The sequence below is a fragment of the Acromyrmex echinatior genome, chromosome 3 (assembly GCF_024713525.1).
Source record: "Acromyrmex echinatior isolate Ae372 chromosome 3, ASM2471352v2, whole genome shotgun sequence".
NCBI classification, from domain to species: domain Eukaryota; kingdom Metazoa; phylum Arthropoda; class Insecta; order Hymenoptera; family Formicidae; genus Acromyrmex; species Acromyrmex echinatior.
Window position 1 is genome coordinate 5727474 of NC_141854.1, and position 24297 is coordinate 5751770.

The 24297-nt window shown below is 27.4% G+C and overlaps 4 protein-coding genes across 8 annotated transcripts; 3 read left to right on the forward strand and 1 right to left on the reverse strand.

Annotated features, from left to right (window-relative positions):
• The first annotated feature begins 3632 nt into the window (after positions 1-3632).
• Positions 3633-5885, forward strand: Dsk (Drosulfakinin). Of its 2 annotated transcripts, XM_011063956.2 has the most exons (3): positions 3633-3772; positions 4284-4460; positions 5347-5885. In XM_011063956.2, the coding sequence occupies exons 1-3, from the start codon at positions 3633-3635 to the stop codon at positions 5351-5353; spliced, it is 324 nt and encodes a 107-aa protein (XP_011062258.2). In that variant the 3' UTR covers positions 5354-5885. The 2 variants fall into 2 exon arrangements, with proteins under 2 accessions (XP_011062258.2, XP_087260699.1); XM_087404573.1 differs by lacking the exon at positions 5347-5885 and having other exon boundaries at positions 3643-3772; positions 4284-4557.
• On the reverse strand, positions 4689-7551 carry LOC147910155 (uncharacterized). The gene is made up of 3 exons (XM_087404574.1): positions 7434-7551; positions 5932-6153; positions 4689-5461 (listed from the first exon to the last, which is right to left on the reverse strand). Exons 1-3 carry the CDS (start codon positions 7463-7465, stop codon positions 5140-5142), a joined length of 576 nt encoding a protein of 191 aa, XP_087260700.1. The 5' UTR covers positions 7466-7551; the 3' UTR covers positions 4689-5139.
• A 238-nt stretch (positions 7552-7789) lies between these two features.
• Positions 7790-9166, forward strand: LOC105150707 (uncharacterized). Its single transcript, XM_087404017.1, has 2 exons — positions 7790-8833; positions 8987-9166. Exons 1-2 carry the CDS (start codon positions 8783-8785, stop codon positions 9164-9166), a joined length of 231 nt encoding a protein of 76 aa, XP_087260143.1. The 5' UTR covers positions 7790-8782.
• Positions 9167-12793: 3627 nt separating this feature from the next.
• LOC105150703 (E3 ubiquitin-protein ligase RNF25) lies at positions 12794-24069 on the forward strand. 4 transcript variants are annotated; one of them, XM_011063952.2, is made up of 6 exons: positions 12794-13077; positions 13602-13673; positions 20495-20735; positions 22207-22425; positions 22563-22874; positions 23381-24069. In XM_011063952.2, the coding sequence occupies exons 1-6, from the start codon at positions 13040-13042 to the stop codon at positions 23564-23566; spliced, it is 1068 nt and encodes a 355-aa protein (XP_011062254.1). In that variant the 5' UTR covers positions 12794-13039; the 3' UTR covers positions 23567-24069. The 4 variants fall into 4 exon arrangements, with proteins under 4 accessions (XP_011062254.1, XP_011062255.1, XP_011062257.1 ...); XM_011063953.2 differs by having other exon boundaries at positions 23384-24069; XM_011063955.2 differs by having other exon boundaries at positions 12795-13046.
• The last annotated feature ends 228 nt before the right edge of the window (positions 24070-24297 follow it).

The following is a 24297-nucleotide window of genomic DNA, read 5'->3' on the forward strand; positions in this document are numbered from 1 at the left end:
GAAGCACTTCAAATGCGGAAGCCATTGATGATTGTGACCATGACCTCGCATAATAATGCCATATTTTTAAGTTAGTTTCCGTCAATTAGAAACACATCGCAAAAAATTATGTCAAAATAAACTATCTTAACACAAAAACTTTTGTAAAAATGAGTAGACTAATTATTTATATTTTATTTTGATTTTAATAATAAATATTTTAATATATGAAATAAAAATGGAATATAATGATCAATCTCAATTGAAAATGCAAGTAGGATTAAATTCAGTTTGAAATTATAAAAAATGAAACAAAAATTTTTATCATTTATTTAGAGAATTTCCATGCAGCACACTTCATCCGAAAAATGACTTGAAATGTCTTTAGGACATTCAGAGGATATCTGGAAAGGTATACCAAAATTTTCAAAACTAGAATTAACAGATTCGGACATTTCGCTTAAAATTCTGGGCGCATATATTATAAAAATGCATATAGTAAAATTGATCCAAAATAAATACATAATTATTTCACAGTAAACGAATAATTATTTCACATTTAATTGTTCATTAGTGGTACTAAATTTAATGTAAGAAATTGACCAATCATATATAGTCGATTATTTTCCTCATACTCAACTGTAATTGGTTACTTTCTTACAGGATTACACCTATATTAAATTCTGTTTTTTTTATTTGTTAAATAAACATAAAATGCATTTAACAATGATCCATACAATTCTAAACATTTAATAATAAATTTTATTAGAGAAATTTTATTAAAGAAATTTATTATACAAAGACTTTTTGTAAATATAGCTTATAAAAATAGCAAATAAATAATCTTTAATTTATATTAATATATTTTTTGTAATAAAATTATTTTACAAATTATTTTACAAATTATTTTTTAGATGCTTGTTAGCATCAGATTATTAATATCTTTCTAAAATGCCTATGCATGAGCATCAATATTATTAAATTGCAATTTGTCATTCTAATAAGTTGTGATATATTACTAATATTACTACTGTAGTTCTGTTAGGATTGCGTCGAGATTGGAAATTAAATTCGGCACATAGTTTGCAGGATTGGATTTACGCGTATAAAATTCTCACTGCATTTAAGCACTATTCTACTTGATTGTTTTGGGCTTTCATTTTCTGAATAGTTGTATATTCGCATTATGATTCTAAAAGATACTTTGTTTAATATTGTTCTTTAATTTATTGTATTTTTCAGGAAACTTTACCTTTATAAAATTTTAACGTCAAGCTCAACTACATTATACATATATACATTGTAATATATTTCTTGAAGACAATCTATGAATAAATCTGTAATTAGAAAATAATGCGATTAAAGCGAATTTTTAAATAAATTTTAATTTAATATAATTTTATTAAATTAAATATTTAGAATAGTTCATTAAAACGATAATTAAAACTCCTATATTAAAATATTTTGTCTTACGTAACACTGTATCTTATACATTTACATTTCTCGTCAGTATATTTATTTTTTAATTGGACACTCGAGAGAAGCAGCTATATGAAAATAACTCACAGCCGATAGATAAGTACGCTTGTTCATGTCATTATTTATCAACGGTCACTACCCACATTATCATCCCAGAGGATTTTAATGTCTGAGTTTTCTTATGAGTTTTTCACAGAAGAGGGAATATAAAAAAGTCAAGACATGACATCGGTAATACATTTAGCCAGTGCCCTGCCAATCATACCGTAACATCATGGAATATTGAAGTGGTTGGTGGCGGAAATGGTTCACAGAAAGACGGAAGAAAATTGTTTATCGGTACTTGCGGCAGTAAATTAAAATTCAACGCCATCCCGCGTGCGATTTCACCCCCGCGCGATTTTTTCAGCCTCAGGAAGGGGAATGAAGACGGTTGCGATATAAAAAGCCACCACTGTGCTTTTTGTACACTCCATCGCCAATTTCTCCGGCATCCAGTACACGCAGGTAAGCCAGTATAAGGATAGTTTTGGAAACATTATCTCCTTACACATTTGCAAGTTCTTACAAGTTATATACGCAGGCAAATTCACCGATTTCCATTATCTCTTGTTCATTATAATCCGATCGATCGTTAATATACAGATATTATTTACAAATATTATTTTTATCATTAATATTACAGATATTTATTTTAAAAAATTAACAACTAACTTTTCTCTGTTTTCTTTGCTTTTGTTTGTTTTTTATTTCCTGATATCAAGGGATATAGTCAAGTGAAATTAAAAAACAAGGTAGACTGTATATAAGGACAAAGTTGAGAGAGCCCGGACAATACTATTATTAATTCAAGATAATTGAAAGACAAAGACTATACAGCACAGAGCTTTTTTGCAACATTGCAATGTTCCAGCAACATTGTTGTAATATTGCAAATACAGCAATGTTTCTGCAAGCTTCTGTGCTGTATCAGTGAAAGTCAAAGCTTTTTAACAACATTTTATTCGCATACATTTACAAACCAACACCTCTTCGAACTTTAATCGACATAAATTTCTTGACAATTTCAGCAAATTTAAATCAATTAAGACATCTTCCTCGATTGATAGTAAAGCTAAATTGAATATTCTTTCTCGTGATAAAGTGATACTTATATTAAATCATTTATAATAATAAATAAAAAATCACATTTTTAAGTCATTATGTCACTTTTGAAATAAAGAAATCAGTATAAAATATGAATCAAAATTACATAAGTAACGCAAATTTAAAGATGATGATTCCCGATAATTTAGCTCGTTCTTCTTTATCCAAATGCCAAATTAGATAAAGTAAAACCGAAGTCATTTTTTCATCTCTGACTGTCGATACCACAAGACCTTTATGAATCGCGAGAAACGCTTACATCAAATCTGATGAGCGATGTGATTCTACTTATTGACGCAATGTATGACTTCGGTTTTACTTTATCTAATTTAGCATTTGGTTAAAAAAGAACGAGCTAAATTGTCGGAAATCACCATCTTGGAATTTGCGTTACTTATGTAATTTCGATTTATATTTTATATTTTATATTGATACTTGAAAGGTCAAAACATTTGTTTTATTCGTTTTGTTACATTCACACGAAAATAAAGAGTTTTCTGTGCATCCGAACAGCTAATGTAGACTCTGATGGGCTTTTTTATTAGGTGTTGGAATTAATTCGTAGCGTTTTTTAATGAAAGAATGTTATTTATTTCACATGAGCATTAAAAAATACATTAATGAAAGTACTTCCCATCACTTGTAAAACGCTACGAATTAATTCCAACACCTAATATATTTTTCATTGATAGATTTTTTTGAGTCTCATTTTATTGTATATAGTTGTTTATAAAATTCTGTTGTGATTAGTATTATTCTTAAAGAGAGATCTATAATTATTATTTAAGTAAACTAATTAAAATTAATAGATTCTAGAAGATAGAAACCATATAATTCGATTTGTAGCATTTATTGAGAATATTTATTTTAGTTTTATAAATTTAATTTAAAGATAAAAGTGAAGAATACATTACAATGCAATTACCGTTATTGATTATTGCTATTACAGAAAATAAATATATTCAGAGATTAACAATCTGTTTATATCTTTGACAACAATTTGCAATAAAATTAAAAATATAATAATTATGATTACAGACATGAATCTAACTCTTGCACTGTCCTGCATGATCGCGGTCATGTGGTTGTTCTGCGGAAGATGTAAAGCAGCCCCTGGATTAATCACTGGAATCCATCGCAATTTAGGAAAGCATCCACATATTCGCGGGTAATTGCTCATATATATAGACCAAGAGGCCAGTAGTAATTTTGTTACCCATAGCGATAAGTATGGGAGTATCCGCCTATCTTGGAATAAAAATATTAACTATTGATTGCAATAATATTCAACCTTGACGCTTTCAGTAAAAAAAAATCAAAACCTTCATTTTAAAAAGCTCATCACCGCTTCTAGCAACTGCGACTGGACTTAATATATATATATATATATATATATATATATATATATATATATATACAGACTTAAATATATATATATAAATTGTTTTTATGTTTTACATGAAATAAAATTATCCACTTTCCATACTTGTCGCTGGATAACAAAATCACTACATTTATTATATTTCTTAATTTAATAACCGAGTATACTTACAAATCGAATTGGAGAATTGAACGATAAAATGAGATATACACGTCGGTGTAAACTTAGCATACGTTGAAGAATTATTAAAAATAAGCATGAATGATATTCTGGTTATATATCGCGTGCTTTGTTGCAGATACGCTGTAGAAGGCCTCGTGAAGGACCTTGTAGAGGATCTCGTTGGCGAGGACGAGGATAGTCTACGACTTAGCAAGCGCCAGCAGCTGGACGATTATGGTCATATGAGATTCGGCAAACGGTTCAACGGGGACGACGAGGAATATGGGCATTCGCGACTTGGCAGAAATATCGAGTAAAACATCATGTCGAATTTCTCTACATCGTAAATAGTGATCGTTCACACTCGTGTGCTAGATGTAGATAGAATATATTTTACATTGCAGCTATTATTATGATTGAGTCACGTTATTCTACCTTTTCCAGTTTCTTCATCTTTGATCTTCATACATAAATTTAATCTACTCTTTTCAAAAATACGCTGGCAATTTCATTATCTCGAATTTATAATTTTATTACTCTATTATATTTTTTTAGAATATTACAACACAATGACACTTTTATTAATTATGAAGATAAAATTTTATAAATTGTCTTGGAAAAAATTAAATAGACATTGTTTAAAAAAACTACTAATTTTGACTGATTCAACTTCTTTTGTGTATTAAAATATATTGGAACTGATATATGATGAAGTGCGAAAATAAAATCAGCTCTTACTCGCCAAAAAATGTTCTGTTAGTTCTTATGTATTTTATTACAATGAATAAAGAGATAATTATTACATTTATTCTGCATATTATTCTCATTATCCTTAATTTATTCAAGATATTTTAGCTTAGATTTATCTAACACTTTAAATAATTTTGTAATAAATAATTTTTTTTCATTTTAGTGCTTATATAAATCTATTTCATAAGTCAAAAGTTTTATATATTTTTATATGAAATTTTTTAATCATTAATAGATTTTTATTAGTGTTTACTATTTGTTGAAATTTCATACAATTGCCTTCTTTGCATTTTCAATTCTGCTATTCTTTGATGAAGATCCATATTATCATCTAAAAATGTGTGATATCCGCAACGATTTTCCAAATCCTGAAGATCATAGCCAATAGTACGACGATTTAATAACCACGGCTCAGATAGTGGTGGTGATGGTGGTGGTTTTGGTTTCAGAGGATAAGGCAACCGATAATCACTGCTTGTAATGGTGCGATAACTCGTCTGACAACTGACCATGGGATCCAAAAGGATGTCTGCCAATTTTACTATTTTTTCCTCGTAATCCTTCCTTAAAAAAATGTTGAATTATGAATGAATGTATTAAAACTTGATGAAAGAAATTAGCTGAATAAGCTAAAAATTATAATTAAAATAAGCTAAAAGTATAATTATTCTTAATTCTTTTAAAATAAATATATTTTGTATTGTGTGAAAAATTCTTTATTAATGTTTAAATTTTTATAACTTATAATTGTATAATAATAATCTTATAATTAATATTACTAATATAAGTAATATTAAATTACATTGATAGTAAATTATAATTAAATTATATTACAGAATAACATTATAAAGAGAAAGAGTTTTTGCAATATTTTACTCTTCTATCAAAAAGATAAAAAAACAATGGAAAATTTTAGATTAATTGTCTTTCAAAAATGAAAGTTTATTGTAATAAAATAAATTTTTTAAATATATGTATCTGTATATAATTTATCTGTGATATTTTTTTGAAATATAAACGTAAGGAATACATACTCCGCTGAAGCGAGCGATTGCATTGTGAGTAAACTACGTCGTGGACAAGCAAGCGGTTTATATTCGTCTTTTAATTTAATTTGCGATAACATAGCAGATGTCTCTGAAATCCCAGTAACTTCTTTTTCTGGACCAAATTTTCGATATGAGGATTTGTGAAGATTCCCATCTGGTGGAAATATATTCACGTTATCTCTAGGCTCCGACAAAGTTTTCATTTGCCTGTTAATTAATTCAAGCAGAAAACACAGAGAAATTTGAGTTTCATTTAAATGCAATTTTTTATATTATTTAAATTAAATTTACTTAAATATTAAATATTTAGTACATAATATTAAATATAACATAAACGTAATTTAAACACAATTTACTATAACATTATAATATTAAATTATATTAGTTAATGTTATAACATAATATGTGCAATAAAACCGTTTATTAATATTAGTAATTAATATAAATTATAATATCAATTTGTTGTATTTCTAAAAAATTTAAATAATACTTCCATATATAATTTAACATATAAATAATGAATTAAAGATAAGAACTAAAAGTATTTTTAAAAAATAACATTTCTTACTATGGAAATAATTATCACTTTACTCTTAATTAGTTAATATATTAGGTAAAAATATATATATAACAGTAAATATATATAAATATATATATATATATATGTATTGTATACATTGCCTACATTATATGTGCACTCATTCTTCTTTTTTTTTTTTTGACAACAATAAAGATTTATCTTGATGCAAAGTAATATTTTTTAATAGTTATTATCACGCTAATTAATTCAAATATTACATAATTACTTGTACTCTCTATGTCAAATAACAATACACAAAAACGTGAATATTCTTGTAAGGTGTGAAATTACTACGTTGCTATGATTAACAATGTATGGTTTTCTCCACGGTAACTACTCCCCCCATATTTCCTTATACATGTATAAATGCGTGTATAAATAAGCTTGAATATGTACAATTGTATCATAATTTATCCATGTAAATAATAAATATATCATTATTTAAAAAATTATTTTATTGTTTAATTATATTATTTAAAATATTTCATATTTGTAAAAAAAATGAATTCTCGCACGTAAAAGTTTTTTCTTATAGAAATAAATGGATCGTTTAGAGAATTAATTAGAATTTAATTAGAAAATTAGAAGATTTATATAAGAGAAATAGAAAATTAAGAAAATTTGTAATATACGAAAGAATACAAGAAAAGTATATAAAAAAAAAATCAAAAACATTTTGAAATAAACATTAAATAATGTTATTGTTTATTATAACATTTATATTGTTTAAGATTAAATATGAATTAAATCTTAAATAAAATTTCAGTTAAATATAACCTAATTAAAAGTAGATAAAAAAGTATTTGTTATATATTATCTCTAAAGTATTAACAGATGTTTTAATTATTGAATATTTGTTGCATTATTAGGTTTATTTTAATAAATAAAAATAGATTGCAGTACTAACCAATTATGAATTTTAACTTTTTCATTATACATTATTGGAACATCAAATATAAAAGGTCCATCAACATTTTCATCTTCATTACTATAAGATGAAATAGACTGTAATACAAAAGAAATATGTAAAAAGCCCTATAGAAAGTAACCATCAAAAACTGTTAAATTTTAACAAGTACACTCATATATTATTTCTTATATTTTAGTAGTACTTATATTTTACATGTATTTTTACAGATTAAAAATAAAATATTTTTCCATATTCTTATTATTTTCATACATTATGTTTTTATAATAATAAAATGCGTATTTCTTAAATCAAATATTAGTAAAAATATATGTGGTGCAATTAAATTATATGGTAATAAACATTTTAGGTTTTTTAAATATTATGTTTTATATTTAAAAAACATATAATTTATATCTAAAACATGTATAAATTAAAGTAGTCTTACGGTTATTTTCTTCCTTTTCAGCATTTTGTGTTCTATATATAGACGTGTATATATTTTCTCTTATTTTCTCTTCATAAATTAAATGTGGAAAAAGTTTATATCAGTCAGTAACTTCTTCATTAAATATCTACAAAAATAATATATTAATTCAACAACCAACTTTTTATTACGTCATTTTATATCACGTGAATATAGTATTATTTGTAATGCAAAAAGCAATAAGATTATATTCACGATTCATCCATGATTCTCATATATACAAATGCATATTATCATTAATTGTATATATAAATAATAACATGGAATATGTGACAAAAGAATTAGATATGAAATCATTGCAGGAAGAAATTTTACGTAAGTGTAGAAAAAAAACAGAATCTTTAATTCTTCCTGATGAAACGGAAAACGATAAAGAACATAAAGAAGATTTATTTGAGGAAGATATAGTTTCGATAGAAACTGAAAAAACTACGAACGACGAATTACTATTCGAAGACGTATTGGCTGAAAAACGCCGTAAATATACGACTAAACAAGAATTTATCTATTTATTATACAACAACATACTTCCAGCTTTTGTAGCCGAGTATATTTTATATGATATAATACAATTAAAAACTATTATTAATTCATTACATTATTAATTCATTTTGGTCAATACAGATGGGACGGATATTTTTTGCGAAAGAAATTGGCGAAAAGATTTAGTCAGGACGATGCTGAAACTATAGAGGAAAATAAAGAAATTGATGATTACAATAAAAATGATTCGTTCGTAGAAAAACAGAAGGAAAAGAATAAAATAATAACCGTTCCATCATGGAAGCTTTCATTGCCGGATGAATTTGCAAACATAAAGTTTTACAACAATAATTCTTATTGCGGTCGTATTAGCAAGAAAATGATGGAAGGTGAAGGAACCTATACATGGCATAATGGCGTTCAATATAAGGTATCGATAAATATACTTGAATCATAATTAAATTGATAATTTAATAATTTTCGATGCTAATAAACATTTACTAAGATATATTCTTCATTTGATATTAATAATCATTCGAAAAACTAGTAATTTTAGCAAGAATAAATTTAAAGAATTATATAGGGTCAATTCGAACAAAATAAAATTCAGGGAAAAGGTCTCTTGAAATGGAATAATAATTGTTGGTATGAAGGTGACTTTGTGGATGGTCTTCGACATGGCAAAGGTATCTTGGTGGATAGAGCAAACAATTCTATTTACGTTGGTCAGTGGTGTATGGGCCACATGTGTGGACAGAGATAAAATATTATTGTGACATAAATATTTATTATCATAATTTTATTATTATAATATTTAACGATGTTTTATACATATTTTCAAAACAATAGCAAAATTATGAAAAAACTACAGATTATTCTACATCGCGTTTAAAAATAATATGACAAATTTAGTGACAGTTTTATTTGGATCATAAGTAATGTTATTTTAATAAATATTAGGTGTTGGAATTAATTCGTAGCGTTTTTAATGAAAGAATGTTATTTATTTCACATGAGCATTAAAAAATACATTAATGAAAGTACTTCCCATCACTTGTAAAACGCTACGAATTAATTCCAACACCTAATAATATTTTTTTAAATCTATATTTTAATAAAAATATATGAAAATGTATTATAAAATAAATGATCAAAAATCTCAATCTTTAATATAAGTATTATATATTGAAGATTATTTACGTAAACTTACAATGCATGAATTAGTTGTCCAATAAATAAACAAAATATTTATTTGTTCTATATATATCTTCGTAACTAATCATCAGTGAATTGCAATGAAATTTTGCATAAATTAATTTGAATTTTTAAAGTACTTAAATAAAAGAAAGTACTTTTAAATAAAAGAAAAATGTTTAATTATTTTTAAAATTTTAATTTTTAACAATAAGAATAATTACAAATAAAATAAATAAAGTACAAAAATGTGTTATTAAACAAAAATATAATCTTATACACACAATTTTTATATGTATATAACTTATTTGAAATGTAAATATTAAACATACTTCTACAAATTTAATTTTCTTTGTAGGCACTGTATCTAATACATGATATGTACGGTAATATCTTTTTTGAATTGCGATACGATTTCTAACGACGATATAATTATCAGTGATTAAGGGCCAAATGCTCTTTTTATAATAATTTGAATAATAAAAAATCTTAGGAACATTTTCAGAAAACGATTTTATAGAGAAAATTTTATCTCTTTTATGTTTTGTTATTTCAGTTATCAGATTAAGTAAAAATAATATTTGGCCCTAATTATATCGTCGTTAAAAATCATCGTATCGCAATTCAAAAAATAGATTCTTAAAATTGAAATTTTTTTCTGATATAATTATCTTTTTTTTTTTAATCATGTAGATGTCACGATACAAGCAAAGCAGCGCTATGAATTTCGTTTAAACAAAAATTGTGAAAATTTATAATGAGCTTTTCATTTATCTAAATTAAAGTTTAGACATTTTTACATCCTTTTTGGATCCTAAAGCAAAGAACTCAAATTCCGAAATCACCAAAAGTCGCGCCATGCGCCGCACATCGACATGTCTTTTTATATTACCACAGCAATATTTCACGCACCTATGATACACGCAGTCATACGTACGTGTCAATTTTCATATAATAAATTCCTTGTAATAAAGCGTCTAAAAACTCGACGTTGTTCGTTCGTGTAAACTACGTGTGTGCATGTGTTTCTGGGAATCACTATTTCGTATGTACAAGTTGCAAAGCTTTCATATCAAACAAATGTTGTCACGACTTGACAGCTGAGACGCCATGTCCAACACTAAGAAATGGTAAAAAAATATATCAATTTTGAAATTTTTGATCGTTCTCGGCATAGATTCCACTTTCCAGACACGTATTAATACATATACTTTAATCCTGAAAAAAGATTTTTGAATCGATGAAAGAGAAAAAAATATTTCTTATACAAAAATTATACGTGCTTGCGTGGTAAAACAGAAGGGTTTAGAATCCCCTTAAATTTATAATATCAAATTATATCCAATCATTTTTAATTATTCCTATGGAACATTTAATTATTCCTATCGCTTCTACTCAATATATGTCATTAGTTTAACTAAAACAATGGAATTAAATAATTTAATTCAATAAATGTATTAAATTTGACTTAAATTTAGCTTTATTAATTGTTGAGTACACACGTTAACATAAACTGTTTAATTACTTCAAAGTTTAAAACTAATTTGCAATTCAATCATTTGTAATATGTGTATATTGAATTGATAAAATCATTTTTTTAATTACATAGTTTTGAATTAAAATAACACATTTTGACGCACTTAAAAAATAAATTAAATGTAACAAAATGTTATTTAACTCAAAGAACTATAATATTTCAAATTTTATCTATTAACATTTAATAAGTGTAGCTTCTTAAATTTTTATATATTACAGAATTTTAAAATTTATTAGAAATTCAAATTTGTAATTAATCTAACAGATTTAAAAAAGGTCTATTCCAATTGAAAATTAAAATTTAATACTTTTAATACAGAACTATTTCTGTATCAATCTGGGATGTGATCACTTAATGCTGATACGCTGATCAATCAGAAAGAGAAAAAGAATTCTATTATAGAGCAGTCTTCTATTATAATGCAGGAATAAAAACCTTTAATGCTACATGTTACGCAGGTTTTTAATTTTTAGACCGGTATTCACAGTCGGAGCTTATATTTAAGACCTTCTTAAATATATTCTGAAGATTATCATGAACCAATCAGAGAGTATTAGAAAGTATTAGCATCTTAAGACTTTACGACGATTTTGAAATAAGACTCGGCTATGAATATCGTCCTACGATTTGGAATTTCGAAAAACTGAATCTTGGAAAAGTAGTACGATCAATCAGAAAAATCATACAATTAATTATTTATTTGTATAACGTGCTAAACTTAAATGGTTTTGATTGGTCATATGATTTTTCCGAATTTGCATTTTCCGAGATTGTATTTTTCAAAATTCGACTATTATAAGTAGAGAGCCTTATAGGGAGAGAGAGTGGCAAATTTCATCACGTGACCCGTCTCCTCTGATTGGACATGGGCATCAAAGCTCCATAGGCATGGAAGAAATTGGAGAAAACTAGTCACGTGACCCCCCCCATCCTGATTGGACGTGAGCATTCACGTAATGCAATTTGCCACTCTCTCCCTGTGAAGACTACGTTTCAAAACTTTCTCTGAGAAAGATTTTAATCTATATGTGTGTGTGTGTTGTGTGTGCTCTCTATACTCTATTTTACTCTATACTCTATAATATATGTTACTATATATTTTAAATAAAATTTTCCTTGGAGAAGAAGTTTTGGAACGTAGCCCTAGTCATAGGAAATACTCTGGGGGTCGATCTGTGTATCTTCAAATAAGTTGAAAATTACAAAAATGAGCAAATTCACTAGAGTATTCATAATTTAATTAGTCTTGTAATCTTTGCTCACTTTTGTAATTTCCACCTGCTTTCAAAATCCATAATCGATCCCCTCGGACATTAGATCAATTTTCAAATTATCGGACAAGCGCGATGCTGAACCAATGAACGGTCTGCCCATAGTTGGTGAACAGTGATTGGCGAACAGGCGAGCCAATGGTGCCAATCGGATCCGCTTGTACTCGACTGTGCTAGCAGAAAGATTTCAATGGGTGCATCCAGGGTCTCTAATCTCGAAAAGTCGCATACGAAAATTAGAGAAATGCTATAGTATATGTAACGCATACTATAATATTTCCTTAATTTTTTGTATACGATATTTTTCGAGAATAGAAACCTAAAAGCACGACTGCTCACTGAGCGCTCAGTGAGCTCTTGCATCTGATTGGCATATTCCATTAGATCGAAAAATATAGACCAAACAGATACAAGAGCGCTCAGTGAGCGGTCGTGCTTCTGGATGCACTCAATATCGACGCGTATCGTGTAGTGTATTCGACGCTCTCACCATCGCGATTGTGTCGTATAGTTTGTATAGTTTGTGAGAACAAGTCGCGTTTATCCGCGAAAGAAATCGCCTTTTACAGCTAAAGAAATACGGATTTTCGGCGACGTTCACTCGAACAAGAAACAATGTCGGACGCGATGATGGATGAACGGTAACTATCGTCAACACTCATCAATATTAACGTGAGCCGATCTGACATCTATCCCTCTCGGAATTCTCGACATTACTTCGATTGAGTAAAGTCATTTTCGTCCTGAAAGATATTTTCCGATTACGTTTTATTGATTCGTTTTTTAATCTGTATTTAATATGTATCTTCTAACGATTTTGTTCTTATATTTTTGCTTTGTCAATATGCGCGTAGACTCATCATTAACACAATTATTTTATTTTTATTGCTATCCTTTTGTTAATTATTTTCATAATATTTACTTTATTTAAACGATATTACAGAACATATATTTCTGTTGTGTATGAGAAAAAGAAAGGTGGAAATATCTGTCAATCTTTTATTGATCTAAATAAAGATGCAAATTATTAAATGGATGTGCCTTTACATCTAAAGTGACATAGTACTTTATCACATCTTTATACATCTTATAATAGATTTATTTAATCAATAATTTTTATTATTTTAAATAGATTTAATTATTTTAAATTAGGCTATATTTAAGTGCTATTATTTTAATGTTTATGATATTTGCAGAGTGACTGATGAGATTGAGGCATTGAAAGCAATCCTATTGGATAATGAGCTCAACATCAAGGAAAATGACAGGTATTATGTATACATAGAATATCTGAGAATTTATCTACATGAAATATTATGATTCTATATAACATAATATAATTTTCTATATCAAACAGTAAGAGAAAAAAAATATTTGGATACATTTTTGCCAGAAGAAAAGTTAATTCTTTTGATCCAGAGAATTGTATTATGTATTCCGTAAATGTGACTTCTGAATGTTTTATACATATTGAAAAATAGTGGAAAGGAATATAAATCCAGAGATAATGAGATTAAAATAATCAGATGTAATTAGAGGCCTTCTAATCAGAATCTGACCATCTGAAATAGCAGCTATTTTTCATGAAAATTTTTCGAAACTGCGAGAGAAAAAAATCATGCTATCTTATTAGATCTCACTGTATAGTGATGCTGTAAATAGCAGCTCTATAGAAATATTCTTAAAGCTTTATAATTCTGACGAATGAACATTCTGGCACGTTCAGGTGACTAGCTGGCGACTACAATTAAGATTTAAATAACGTAAAAATTTAATAATGTCTAATCATAAATATTACGACAGCAAGTCCATGGCCATGCATCATGCATTTAAATAAAAGCATAATATATTTGTATTATACATTTAAATTTTTGTTGATGGGATAAAAAATTTTTTTTTTCAAATTTATTATAGTCTTACTTATCATTCGTAAAAATTTAAAAGTTATTAAATAATAAGAAATAAATGCCTTAACTAATGCCTAATCTAACTGGATCTTAAATGCTATTATATAATTCTATGAATATACAATAGCATTTAAGATACATACTATATATGTAGTTCTTAAAGATATATTTACACAACTTACATAGCATAAACGTATGCTTAAAGAAAATTATCCAATTACATTTCTATCAAAAGGATATACGTAAAATACGATTGGATAATTTTCTTTATGCATATATTTATATGGCAAGTTTGTGTGGATATACCCTTAAACGTCGAAATTGATTTTTCGGTCTTGAAAAGCAAACTCTACTAAACTACCGCAGTAATATTGAATGACATATTAAAATTTGTAAATAATTAATTCTTATTGCGAAGAATATTACCTCAGCTAGAAATTGAACTCGGATCTCTAGCATTCCATGCGAGCGTTTTAAATCTTTAGATTACCGAGACTTTAGTAATATTCTTTGCAAACAATTAATTATTTACCAATTTTAATGTCATTCAATATTATTGAGATCGTTCTAAGATGCAGGCAAGATCGTATAAGCATCGAATTGTTAAATTGTTAGTCATTTAACTCGTGATATTACTGCGGTAGTTTAGTAGAGTTTACGTTTCAAGATCACAAAATCATTTCGGCACATAGTTTAAAGGACTACATATATAATATATAAATTCACATAGAATTATATAAGAGAGCTTACTTAAGATCCAATTATACCATTAAAGGCATTTATTTCCTTTTGATTGTGTTCTTACATGTACCTGGTTCTATGAGATTTAATATTTAATATTGTTGTTATATAAATTAGAATTTTTCAAAATTTATATTTTTTAAGGATGTCAATTTTTTCATCTTGTTTCCATATGGAGATAAAATGACTTTCAATAGTGGATAAGATTACAAAAAGACAAAAATGTACTTTTTATGAATAAAAAGATTTGCTTTACTGTAATAAACACTTTTTATATTATTATATTTTGATATAATATAAGAATGCAATTAAAGAAAAGTAAAGAATGAAAAATTAATGAATTGCACATAATGAGATTTATTTATGCAGGTAACTGATACTAAATAATTAACTCTAGTATGATATTCATGAATCTTATGCGATTTTTTACATTACTTTATAATTTGAAGACCCAGATTGAAGCTGAAAAAAAACTTTAACTGTATCCATAGATATGATAAATCTGCAAGTTTTTTTTTGCGTTATTCTCGATGTGAGAATATGTGTAATACGAAAGTTCAAAGAGGGGGACTCCCATGCATACTTGGGACCTACATGTGATTAACTTGTAAGTTTTCAGCGTTCTATCCTTTTATTTTTTATTAAATATACGTTTACTGGGTTTTGGATAGTATAAAAGTAAGTACACGAAAATATAGAATTAAAAAGAATTATATTTCAATACAATAAATAGTAGAAATTTTATAATTTCTGTCAGTTTTCGGAGATCGCTTAGCCAGGGCGGATTTATCCTTTTAAAGCGAGTGTTGCATCATCCTGTAAACTAAAAATCCTAATCAATTTAATTATATATACTAGATTAATATTTATACATGTACAATCATTTATTTACTTATATTATTACTCTTTTATATTATTCCAATAATAAAGTTTTATTTATTAATTGTAAACTTAAAATATATAGATTTTCAAAAATGTCGATTTTCGATAGTTCAAATAATTATACTTTTCTGAGCGATTCATATCGTATTATCTTTTTTGTCAGTCTAAAGAGTCAACTAAAAAAATTCTACGGATTTTTGTTTGAACATTAAATTTAAAAATTTGAGAATTTTTTATCCGAAGTCATTGTTTGCGAATTTTTCCAATAAAATTTCTTTGAAGCATTGTAATTAATTGAAAATAAAATATTATTTATTTGATTCATATTTATCTGTCTTTGACTTCGAGATATAAATTTCACACGTTTTAAGCTAAAAAATATGTATTTAGTTCAGAGATATAGCGTGACAAAGTTGAAGGATTTCACAGGTCAGGAAAATAACCAAAAATAACAATATCATACTAGGATTAATTTTGTGTTTAGTTATCCATTTAATAAGAAGTATTATAATACAAAAATGAAGAATATTAGTATGTTATTCTATACGTTTTTAGCTATACTATATTGTGATTTTATAGAGAAAGTATTTACTATAATTATGTTATTTCTTACAAATTAACATAAAATAATTACATATGAGTGCATTTAAAACATATTTCTTTTTATATTATCCACTTCTGTGTGGCCATATTAAAATCAAACTACAAGTGATGATTTGTTATTATCTAAAACCTTTGTGTGAATTTGGCTCGTTACCTGTTATTAGCTTGGAAAAATTAACAATTTGTTGTCTTTATATTTTCTTTCTCTATATTCTTCATATTTCTTTCCTCTATATTTTGATATTTATTTTGCTATTATATAAAGAATTAATAATTGTTGATAATGATTATTGTGTATTGTTCCATAAAACTACAAGGAATTTTTATTCATTAATAATAGTTAATTTTGTAATCATGTTACTTTTTCGAAATAACTTATTTTATACATAGAGAAATGTAAGATATATAGGGTGTATCATTTTAATCAATACACTTGAATTTCTCCAGATTTATGCATATCGAAATCTTATTTTTACGATGTTATGTGGTATGAGAAAGACATATTTTTTATTTGACCTTGGATTAAAGCATTAAGATCAAATGAAGGACAACTTCATTTTTCTAAAAGACAATTTAATTTTTTGAACTCCTATGTTCGTAGCCATACTCATTACGAGCTCAACGCGTTATGACTCAAGGACATCGAAGATGAAATGGCCAAACGCGAACTTAACAATAATCGTCGTGCATATTCGAATTGTCGTCTCTACGAATGCAGAGAGCAATATAGTGTCTAAATGGTCGCGACACAGCGTGATTTGATAGCGTTATCGGCAAAATGTTTTGTAATTCACGCTTTCAATTCATCGGGATCATTCAATCTTTCGCAATATATGATATCCTTAAGGTAGTCCCAGAGAAAGAACTCTAAGGCCATAATCAGACTACGCATTGAAGATTGAGATTGAAGATTGAAGATTGAAATTTGATCAATGAGGACAAAGGAATTTTAGCTCCTATTATTTTGATTGGTCAAATTTTAATCTCAATCTTCAATGCGTAGTCTGATTTCGGCCTAACATCTATGGTGTTAGATCTGGGGATCTGATCAATAATGTATATTGTGTCGAGTCACATAGCCTATAGTAGATACATTGTTCTTAACTATTTTTTTTTGTATTTCCTAGATTCGATTTTTTTGGGGATTGTACTTATCGTATACGTATTTACTACCTGAAAACACTAGCTTACACAGCCAATTAGTAGTAGCCCTCGAACTGATTGTGAGTACGGGTGTATACAGTTGTGTCGACGATTACAGCAATTGGAACGCAACTTAATTGTGTCGTCGTGTGCACGAAGTGTCTAGAGATATTGCAATTGGAAAGCATATTTCTTTTGTGTTTCCTGGGTTTCTTGAGTTTAACGGAGTTTATTTTTGTTTATTCTGAACCTTACAGATTACACATTAACTGAAATATTGAATATATCATTAATTTGAGGTGAATGTCACGAAAATTTTAGGGGCTGCCGCGCGTTTGTATCGCGATGCTCTAGTTGTCATCCAAATGACTCAGTAATTAGGAATTACATAATAAGACTTCAACAAGATCGAATTTGTAGAATTCATATGTACACCACCAAAATGAAATTACTAAGCTCGTAATTTTAGGCGCTGTTACTATAAAGCCTACAATAAATATTCGTAGAATAAGTACTGTTTATAATATTCATCTATTTCTTCAATGATATCCTTACAGATATGATTTACAACAAGTTTTTCGAACAAAAACTGCCAGAACTATTAGAGAACGACGATCTTATAACTTGGCAAAAACTGTGATTTTAACAGGATGAGGTGCCTGCACATTATGATTCCTGCAGAATTCGAAATATCTTAAAACAAACCTGCTTTTAGAACGCTGCATTGGAAGAAGTGGTCTTATTACCTGGCCAACTAAATCATCAGACGTAACACCGTTAGATTACTTTCTCTGGGGCTACCTCCAGGATATTGCCTTAATTTAAATCGATCGTTTAATATCCCAACTAGTATTTCTATTAAATCTTGATTTTAGCAGTTTAGAAAATAGTGTACTAAGATGATACAATATACATCAAGATTAATTAAGTACATGTATCATGTATATATTTACATACATTGCCGAAATTGAAATAATATAAAGTTATATAATAATTCGTTCTTCCAACTTATCGAGATCATTCGCGATATACAATATCCTGATTTACATCGATGATTTAATACTCGTACCAATAACTTTAAGAAAGTATTAAATCATCGATGTAAATCAGGACATTGTATATCGCGAATGATTCCGATAAATTCGAAGTACGAATTATAACGGCCTATCAAAACATTTCGTCGCTATCAAATGTGTCACAATCATTAGGATATTTGTATTGCCCTCGTATTGTAGTCAGAGACGGTAATTTTAATATGCACGGGTGATTATTATAAATTCTTGTTGGGCTATTTGATTTTCGATGTCCTTCATAACGTGAGTCTGTAATTAGTATGCCTACGAAAATAAATGTTTAAAAAATTAGGTAGCTATTGCCAAAATAGTTAAATCTTATTAATCAAAATGTCTCCCTCGACATCACATAACATTGTAAAAACAGGATTTCAAGTCTTACATAGTTCCGGAGAAATTCAAGTGCATTGATTAAATGAGACATCCTGTATATATAAACATATATATATATATTCACAGGATGTTCCAGACCAGCTGCAAGAACCAGCATATACACACTATGAAAAAGTGAATCGAAAAGTCCTTCATATTTTGCAATTTTCACAATTTTTTTTGTTATCCAATACTTAAGCAAAAAATCTAAATCGACGCATAAAACAATTTTAGAATATCTTTAAAAGTTCTTTAAGAAATATCTTTGAGATATTTTATAAAAACTTGAAAAGATATCTTAATGTTTTACATACAATATATATATATATACACACACACACACACACACACACACACACACACACACACACACACACACTATATATATATATATATATTTATATATTTATATATATATACAATATATATATATATATATATATATTTTACCCGTTTATTGGACAATTTAAAAAAATTAATATCATTAACTGTTACGACTATTACAAAATGATAGAGGACTTTTCGATTCAGTTTTTCATAAACAGTGCGTATACTATATATACATCATACATATTTCTATTTTTTAAACAATATAGGTTTAAATGAATTCGTATACATATTATTATTATGTGTATATTATTCATTTTTTCGCCTATATTTTTATACAAAATATTAATATTTTATAATTTAAATGTAAACTATTAGGTGTTGGAATTAATTCGTAGCGTTTTTAATGAAAGAATGTTATTTATTTCACATGAGCATTAAAAAATACATTAATGAAAGTACTTCCCATCACTTGTAAAACGCTACGAATTAATTCCAACACCTAATATATACTTAATGTAAATTAATATATTGTACACAGCTTAAATTAATTTCAGTTTGATGTCGAAGATTTTTTGTCTTTATGAGAAATGAAAATTTTTTAGCAAGTATTTTATTAAACATTAATATTTATTTACTTAATAGCTGATAATTAAAGATTTAGTAATATTAAAAATACAAAACAAAAATTTAGATAATTAATATTTTTGGCATATATAGTATTTTCCAAAATACAATGCTAGACTTAATATTTAACAGTAAATAGACATAAATAAAGTTGCACTTCTTTTCTTATTAAGTATCTAAATCAACTTTGTAAGCTTGCCATGTATATTTTTTTTTGCACAGTCAAGAATTTATATTAATTTATATTTCTTCATATTCATTGAAATCCTGATTATTAAATTGGTATATGAGGGATAATATTAGCAACTAAAATTAATTAATACATTGTTAGTTAGATAATTATAATTTTATTCAGTAAATAATTATTATATAATTATATTCTTTTTTGACATATTCTTAATTATGTCTATCTAGAGGAGAGCCAGAATATATAGAAACGATACTATTTCCATCAACCGGCGAGGACTCACAATCGCAATATGTTTGTGTCACACTGATTGTACGATTACCTTCGGGTTATCCCGACATTTCACCGACTATCAATTTAAGAAATCCAAGAGGATTGGACGAGGATACGGTAAAGCTGATGCAATCCGATGCTGAAGCCAAATGTAAAGATTTCATAGGTCAGCCAGTCATGTTTGAATTAATCGAGGTAAGAAGTTATTCTATCAGTTTTTTTTAAATAATTTTCCATTTTTTACAATCACTTTGCAAAAAACGATAATAGATCTATTTTTATATCTCGATTAAAATTCAGTAATCAATTATATATCTACAGTAATTAATAATAATTTAATTCACAATAAATTATACTAGATCTTCGATTAATTTGTATCTTACTCAGTTCATAATTTACAATTTATATTGATAATTTTTTTTAAAAACTTATTTTTATAATTAAATAAAACACGATATAGTAAAAAATATGTTCATCTCTTTAGAATAAAATATAAGCACATAAATATATATAGTTCTTTAGGTTCATTAGAGAATCAGTCCATAAATTGATGCCTTTTGAAGCCAAACACAAGAAGTCGATGCGTAATAAGATTTAGTAGTTCCAATGTCTTATACATATGTTTCGGATCCTTTTCAATGCAAATTGAAACGAACTCGTTGAGTTTCCTGACGCACTGTACAAATATAATCGATATCTCATTGGTAACATAATTATAAAAAAATTAAGTGTTGGCAAAAAATAATAATCTAATACATTAAAGTACAGACTACATTAAAGAACTACTAATTTGAAAAACTTACATGATATTCGTTAAGCTTATAAAATATACGTGTTATCTGTACGGTCGTTACGATACATCTAAACAAAGCTAAAGTACAAATTACGAGTTAAATCACAAATAACAGAGATATTGAAAAGAGGAAAAACTCAGTTTTATTTTTAAATAAAAAGTCATATCGTTTAATGAATCCATATTTGATTGTACATTTAAACTATTTTTCTGTTTGTGGATGAAAATCATTTCTGTCAAATACAGACCAAGGATCATTTATAACAGAACATCGACTAGCACACGATTTTGACTAGGATAATGTTAAGATATTAGATCAAGAAAAAATATTAAACAAAAGACTCATCAGAAATGACACCTATATTTTATAAGCTTAACGAATATCATGTAAGTTTTTCAAATTAGTAGTTGTTCGCGACTTTAATGTATTAGATTACTATTTCTTGTCAACACTTTATTTTTTATAATTATGTTACCAATGAGATATCGATCATATTTGTATAGTACGTCGGGAAACTCCATGAATTCGTTCAATTTACATTGAAAAGGATCCGAAGCTAAATAGAAACGTATGTATAAAACATTAAAACTAATAAATCTTATTACGCATCGACATGCTTGTGTTTGGCTCCAAAATGCATCAACTTATGGACTGATATAGTTCTTTCAATTTTTATATAAAAATTAAAGCAAAAATTATCATTTATAGACAGATAATAATTATTTCAAAAAATATTAGATATAATGATAAGTACACAATAAGAATAATAGCAATTTTAATTAATATAATAGTAATAATAATACATAATAATAATAATAATAATTTTAATTCATGAAATGATAATATACATAATGATAATCGTAATAATCCAGTTAATACGAGAACATCTAACAAGAAGCAATCTTCCCACCGATCAGTGCGCCGTATGCTTGTACGGTTTTCGAGAAGGAGATGAATTTACGAAAACGGAATGCTATCATTATTTTCATTCGCACTGTTTGGCGGCACACGTCGCCGCTGCCGAGAGATATTACAGGGAAGAGCAAGAGAAATTACCGCAATGGCAACAGGATACTACAAATAAGTTTCAAGTACGTTTCCGTTACGAATAAAAAAATATTACTAAAAAGTGCTTACGCATTTCTTTTCGTTATTGTAATGTTTACTAATGTTCATCTTTCATTCTGTATCTGTATTTATATTTATTCATTAATGTTTATTTTGTTAGGCTATATGTCCCGTTTGCCGGGAATCGATCAACTGCGACGTTGAGAGTCTGTGGTCAGCGCCGCCGCCAATTGATGTTGAGGCTGCCACCGATTTCTCTGTCACCGCTGAATTGAGGGAACTGCAAAAGCACATGGCTGCTCTGTATCTGCGGCAGCAACAGCGAGGCGGTATAATCGATTTAGAAGCTGAAGGCGTGAAAATGTTAGTGAGGACGGAGGACGATCCTGCCGCTGCTGCAGAAGAGGTCAGCCCACCTGGTACAAGTTTGAATACATATTCGAATACCACTATGCAGTCAGTTACACAAGTGGTAAGTAATCAGTCGTCTTAATAATTGTGATATAATGCATTGTATAATTTATCATTTTAACAGAATATATAAAACTTATAATAAATTCTGTTAAAATCTTGAAAAATAAAGGAAAATGATTGAATGTCGCAATAATGATTTAAAAATGATCTATTATTCTAATATTCCTCTATTATTAATATTTTTGTTTTAATGCTGAATCTTATTTTTTTCCAAGAATATCTGCAGTATTATAATTAAATTTAATGTTTAATTCAAATTGTCAATAAAATTAAATAATCATAATATCGTACACAATTTTACATTTGATAGAATGACACAGGATATTTTTCTATCCAAGTTTTAAAAAATAGATTAATTTTAAATATAATTAACAAAGTTACTATCAGGAATGATTATCAACAATCATACTTAATCTGGTCATAGTTATATTTCTTATTATTCAATTCTAATTTTGTATTGAATCTTCAATTAACTGAAATGAGCATTTTCGATTTTTGTCGTAGCAGCACTCTAAGCAATCGACGCACCAGTCGCAGAACCATCATCACTCACAATATCAATCACGTCAGATGCAGCACAATCACGGTCACAATAATCATAATCATGGCCATCGGCACCGGGGTCGCGGTCGAGCTCATTATCGACGCCACTTTGACAAAGTCAGGCAGACGGAATCTACTCCCAGATGACAATGGGCTGGTGATAAGTTTGTCGCCCAAGTCTGGTCTGGTCTCCTCTTCGCTCTTTCGCTAAGTGTATACAATATTCTATTTAGCATTAGTAGCATAATCGTCAGTGTAATATATGATGGCTGTTTATCCTTCTCGAATAGTCTCATTGCGATAATAAACTTATAGGTGTTGTTGTTCGACAACAAGATTCCCATCGTCATTACAATGGCGGTGAGATATGTCGCGATTTCCTATCTGGACTGTCTACGTAGATCGAAGTCATGGTGCTCTTTCTTCGAACAATTCGTAATCGTACAAAGTAGTTGATATCGTTTCGCTTTAGTTCCTTTATCTTTATTATTTAATTCATGCGGAATTTCGTGACATTCAATCCATTGGTTCTCTTCGTCTTCCACAAAATATAAATGAATCATGTCCATATTCTAAAGAAATTGGCAAAAATTACAAAAATAAATTTTTTCGCAATATTAAAAAAACTTATTTATAAAAAAAAGAAAAAATCATACATTTTTATTTACACGTAGTGGATTATTATAATAAGTTAAAAGATTTGAACCTTATATTTAAATTAATTTTGAAGCTTTTTATTTATTATATGTTAAATTCTTTATTTTATTCTATTATTATATATTAAAAATAGAAATAGTATTAAAATTTTAAATTAAATAAAATAAGCTGTTTTTTTTTTTTTTTTTTTTTTTTTGAAGAAATATCTTTAGTAATTTCTA

Excerpts from the sequence above, each read along its gene's own strand:
- Dsk (XM_011063956.2), top strand. The coding sequence starts at position 3,633 with ATGATTACAGACATGAATCTAACTCTTGCACTGTCCTGCATGATCGCG. Across the intron at positions 3,773-4,283 it reads AAGCATCCACATATTCGCGG|ATACGCTGTAGAAGGCCTCG; the intron begins GTAATTGCTCAT and ends GCTTTGTTGCAG.
- LOC147910155 (XM_087404574.1), bottom strand. The coding sequence starts at position 7,465 with ATGTATAATGAAAAAGTTAAAATTCATAATTG. Across the intron at positions 6,154-7,433 it reads AAAGTTAAAATTCATAATTG|GCAAATGAAAACTTTGTCGG; the intron begins GTTAGTACTGCA and ends ATTAATTAACAG. Across the intron at positions 5,462-5,931 it reads CAATCGCTCGCTTCAGCGGA|GAAGGATTACGAGGAAAAAA; the intron begins GTATGTATTCCT and ends CATTTTTTTAAG.
- LOC105150707 (XM_087404017.1), top strand. The coding sequence starts at position 8,783 with ATGATGGAAGGTGAAGGAACCTATACATGGCATAATGGCGTTCAATAT. Across the intron at positions 8,834-8,986 it reads ATAATGGCGTTCAATATAAG|GGTCAATTCGAACAAAATAA; the intron begins GTATCGATAAAT and ends AGAATTATATAG.
- LOC105150703 (XM_011063952.2), top strand. The coding sequence starts at position 13,040 with ATGAACGGTAACTATCGTCAACACTCATCAATATTAAC. Across the intron at positions 13,674-20,494 it reads AACATCAAGGAAAATGACAG|AGGAGAGCCAGAATATATAG; the intron begins GTATTATGTATA and ends ATGTCTATCTAG. Across the intron at positions 22,426-22,562 it reads ATACTACAAATAAGTTTCAA|GCTATATGTCCCGTTTGCCG; the intron begins GTACGTTTCCGT and ends TTATTTTGTTAG.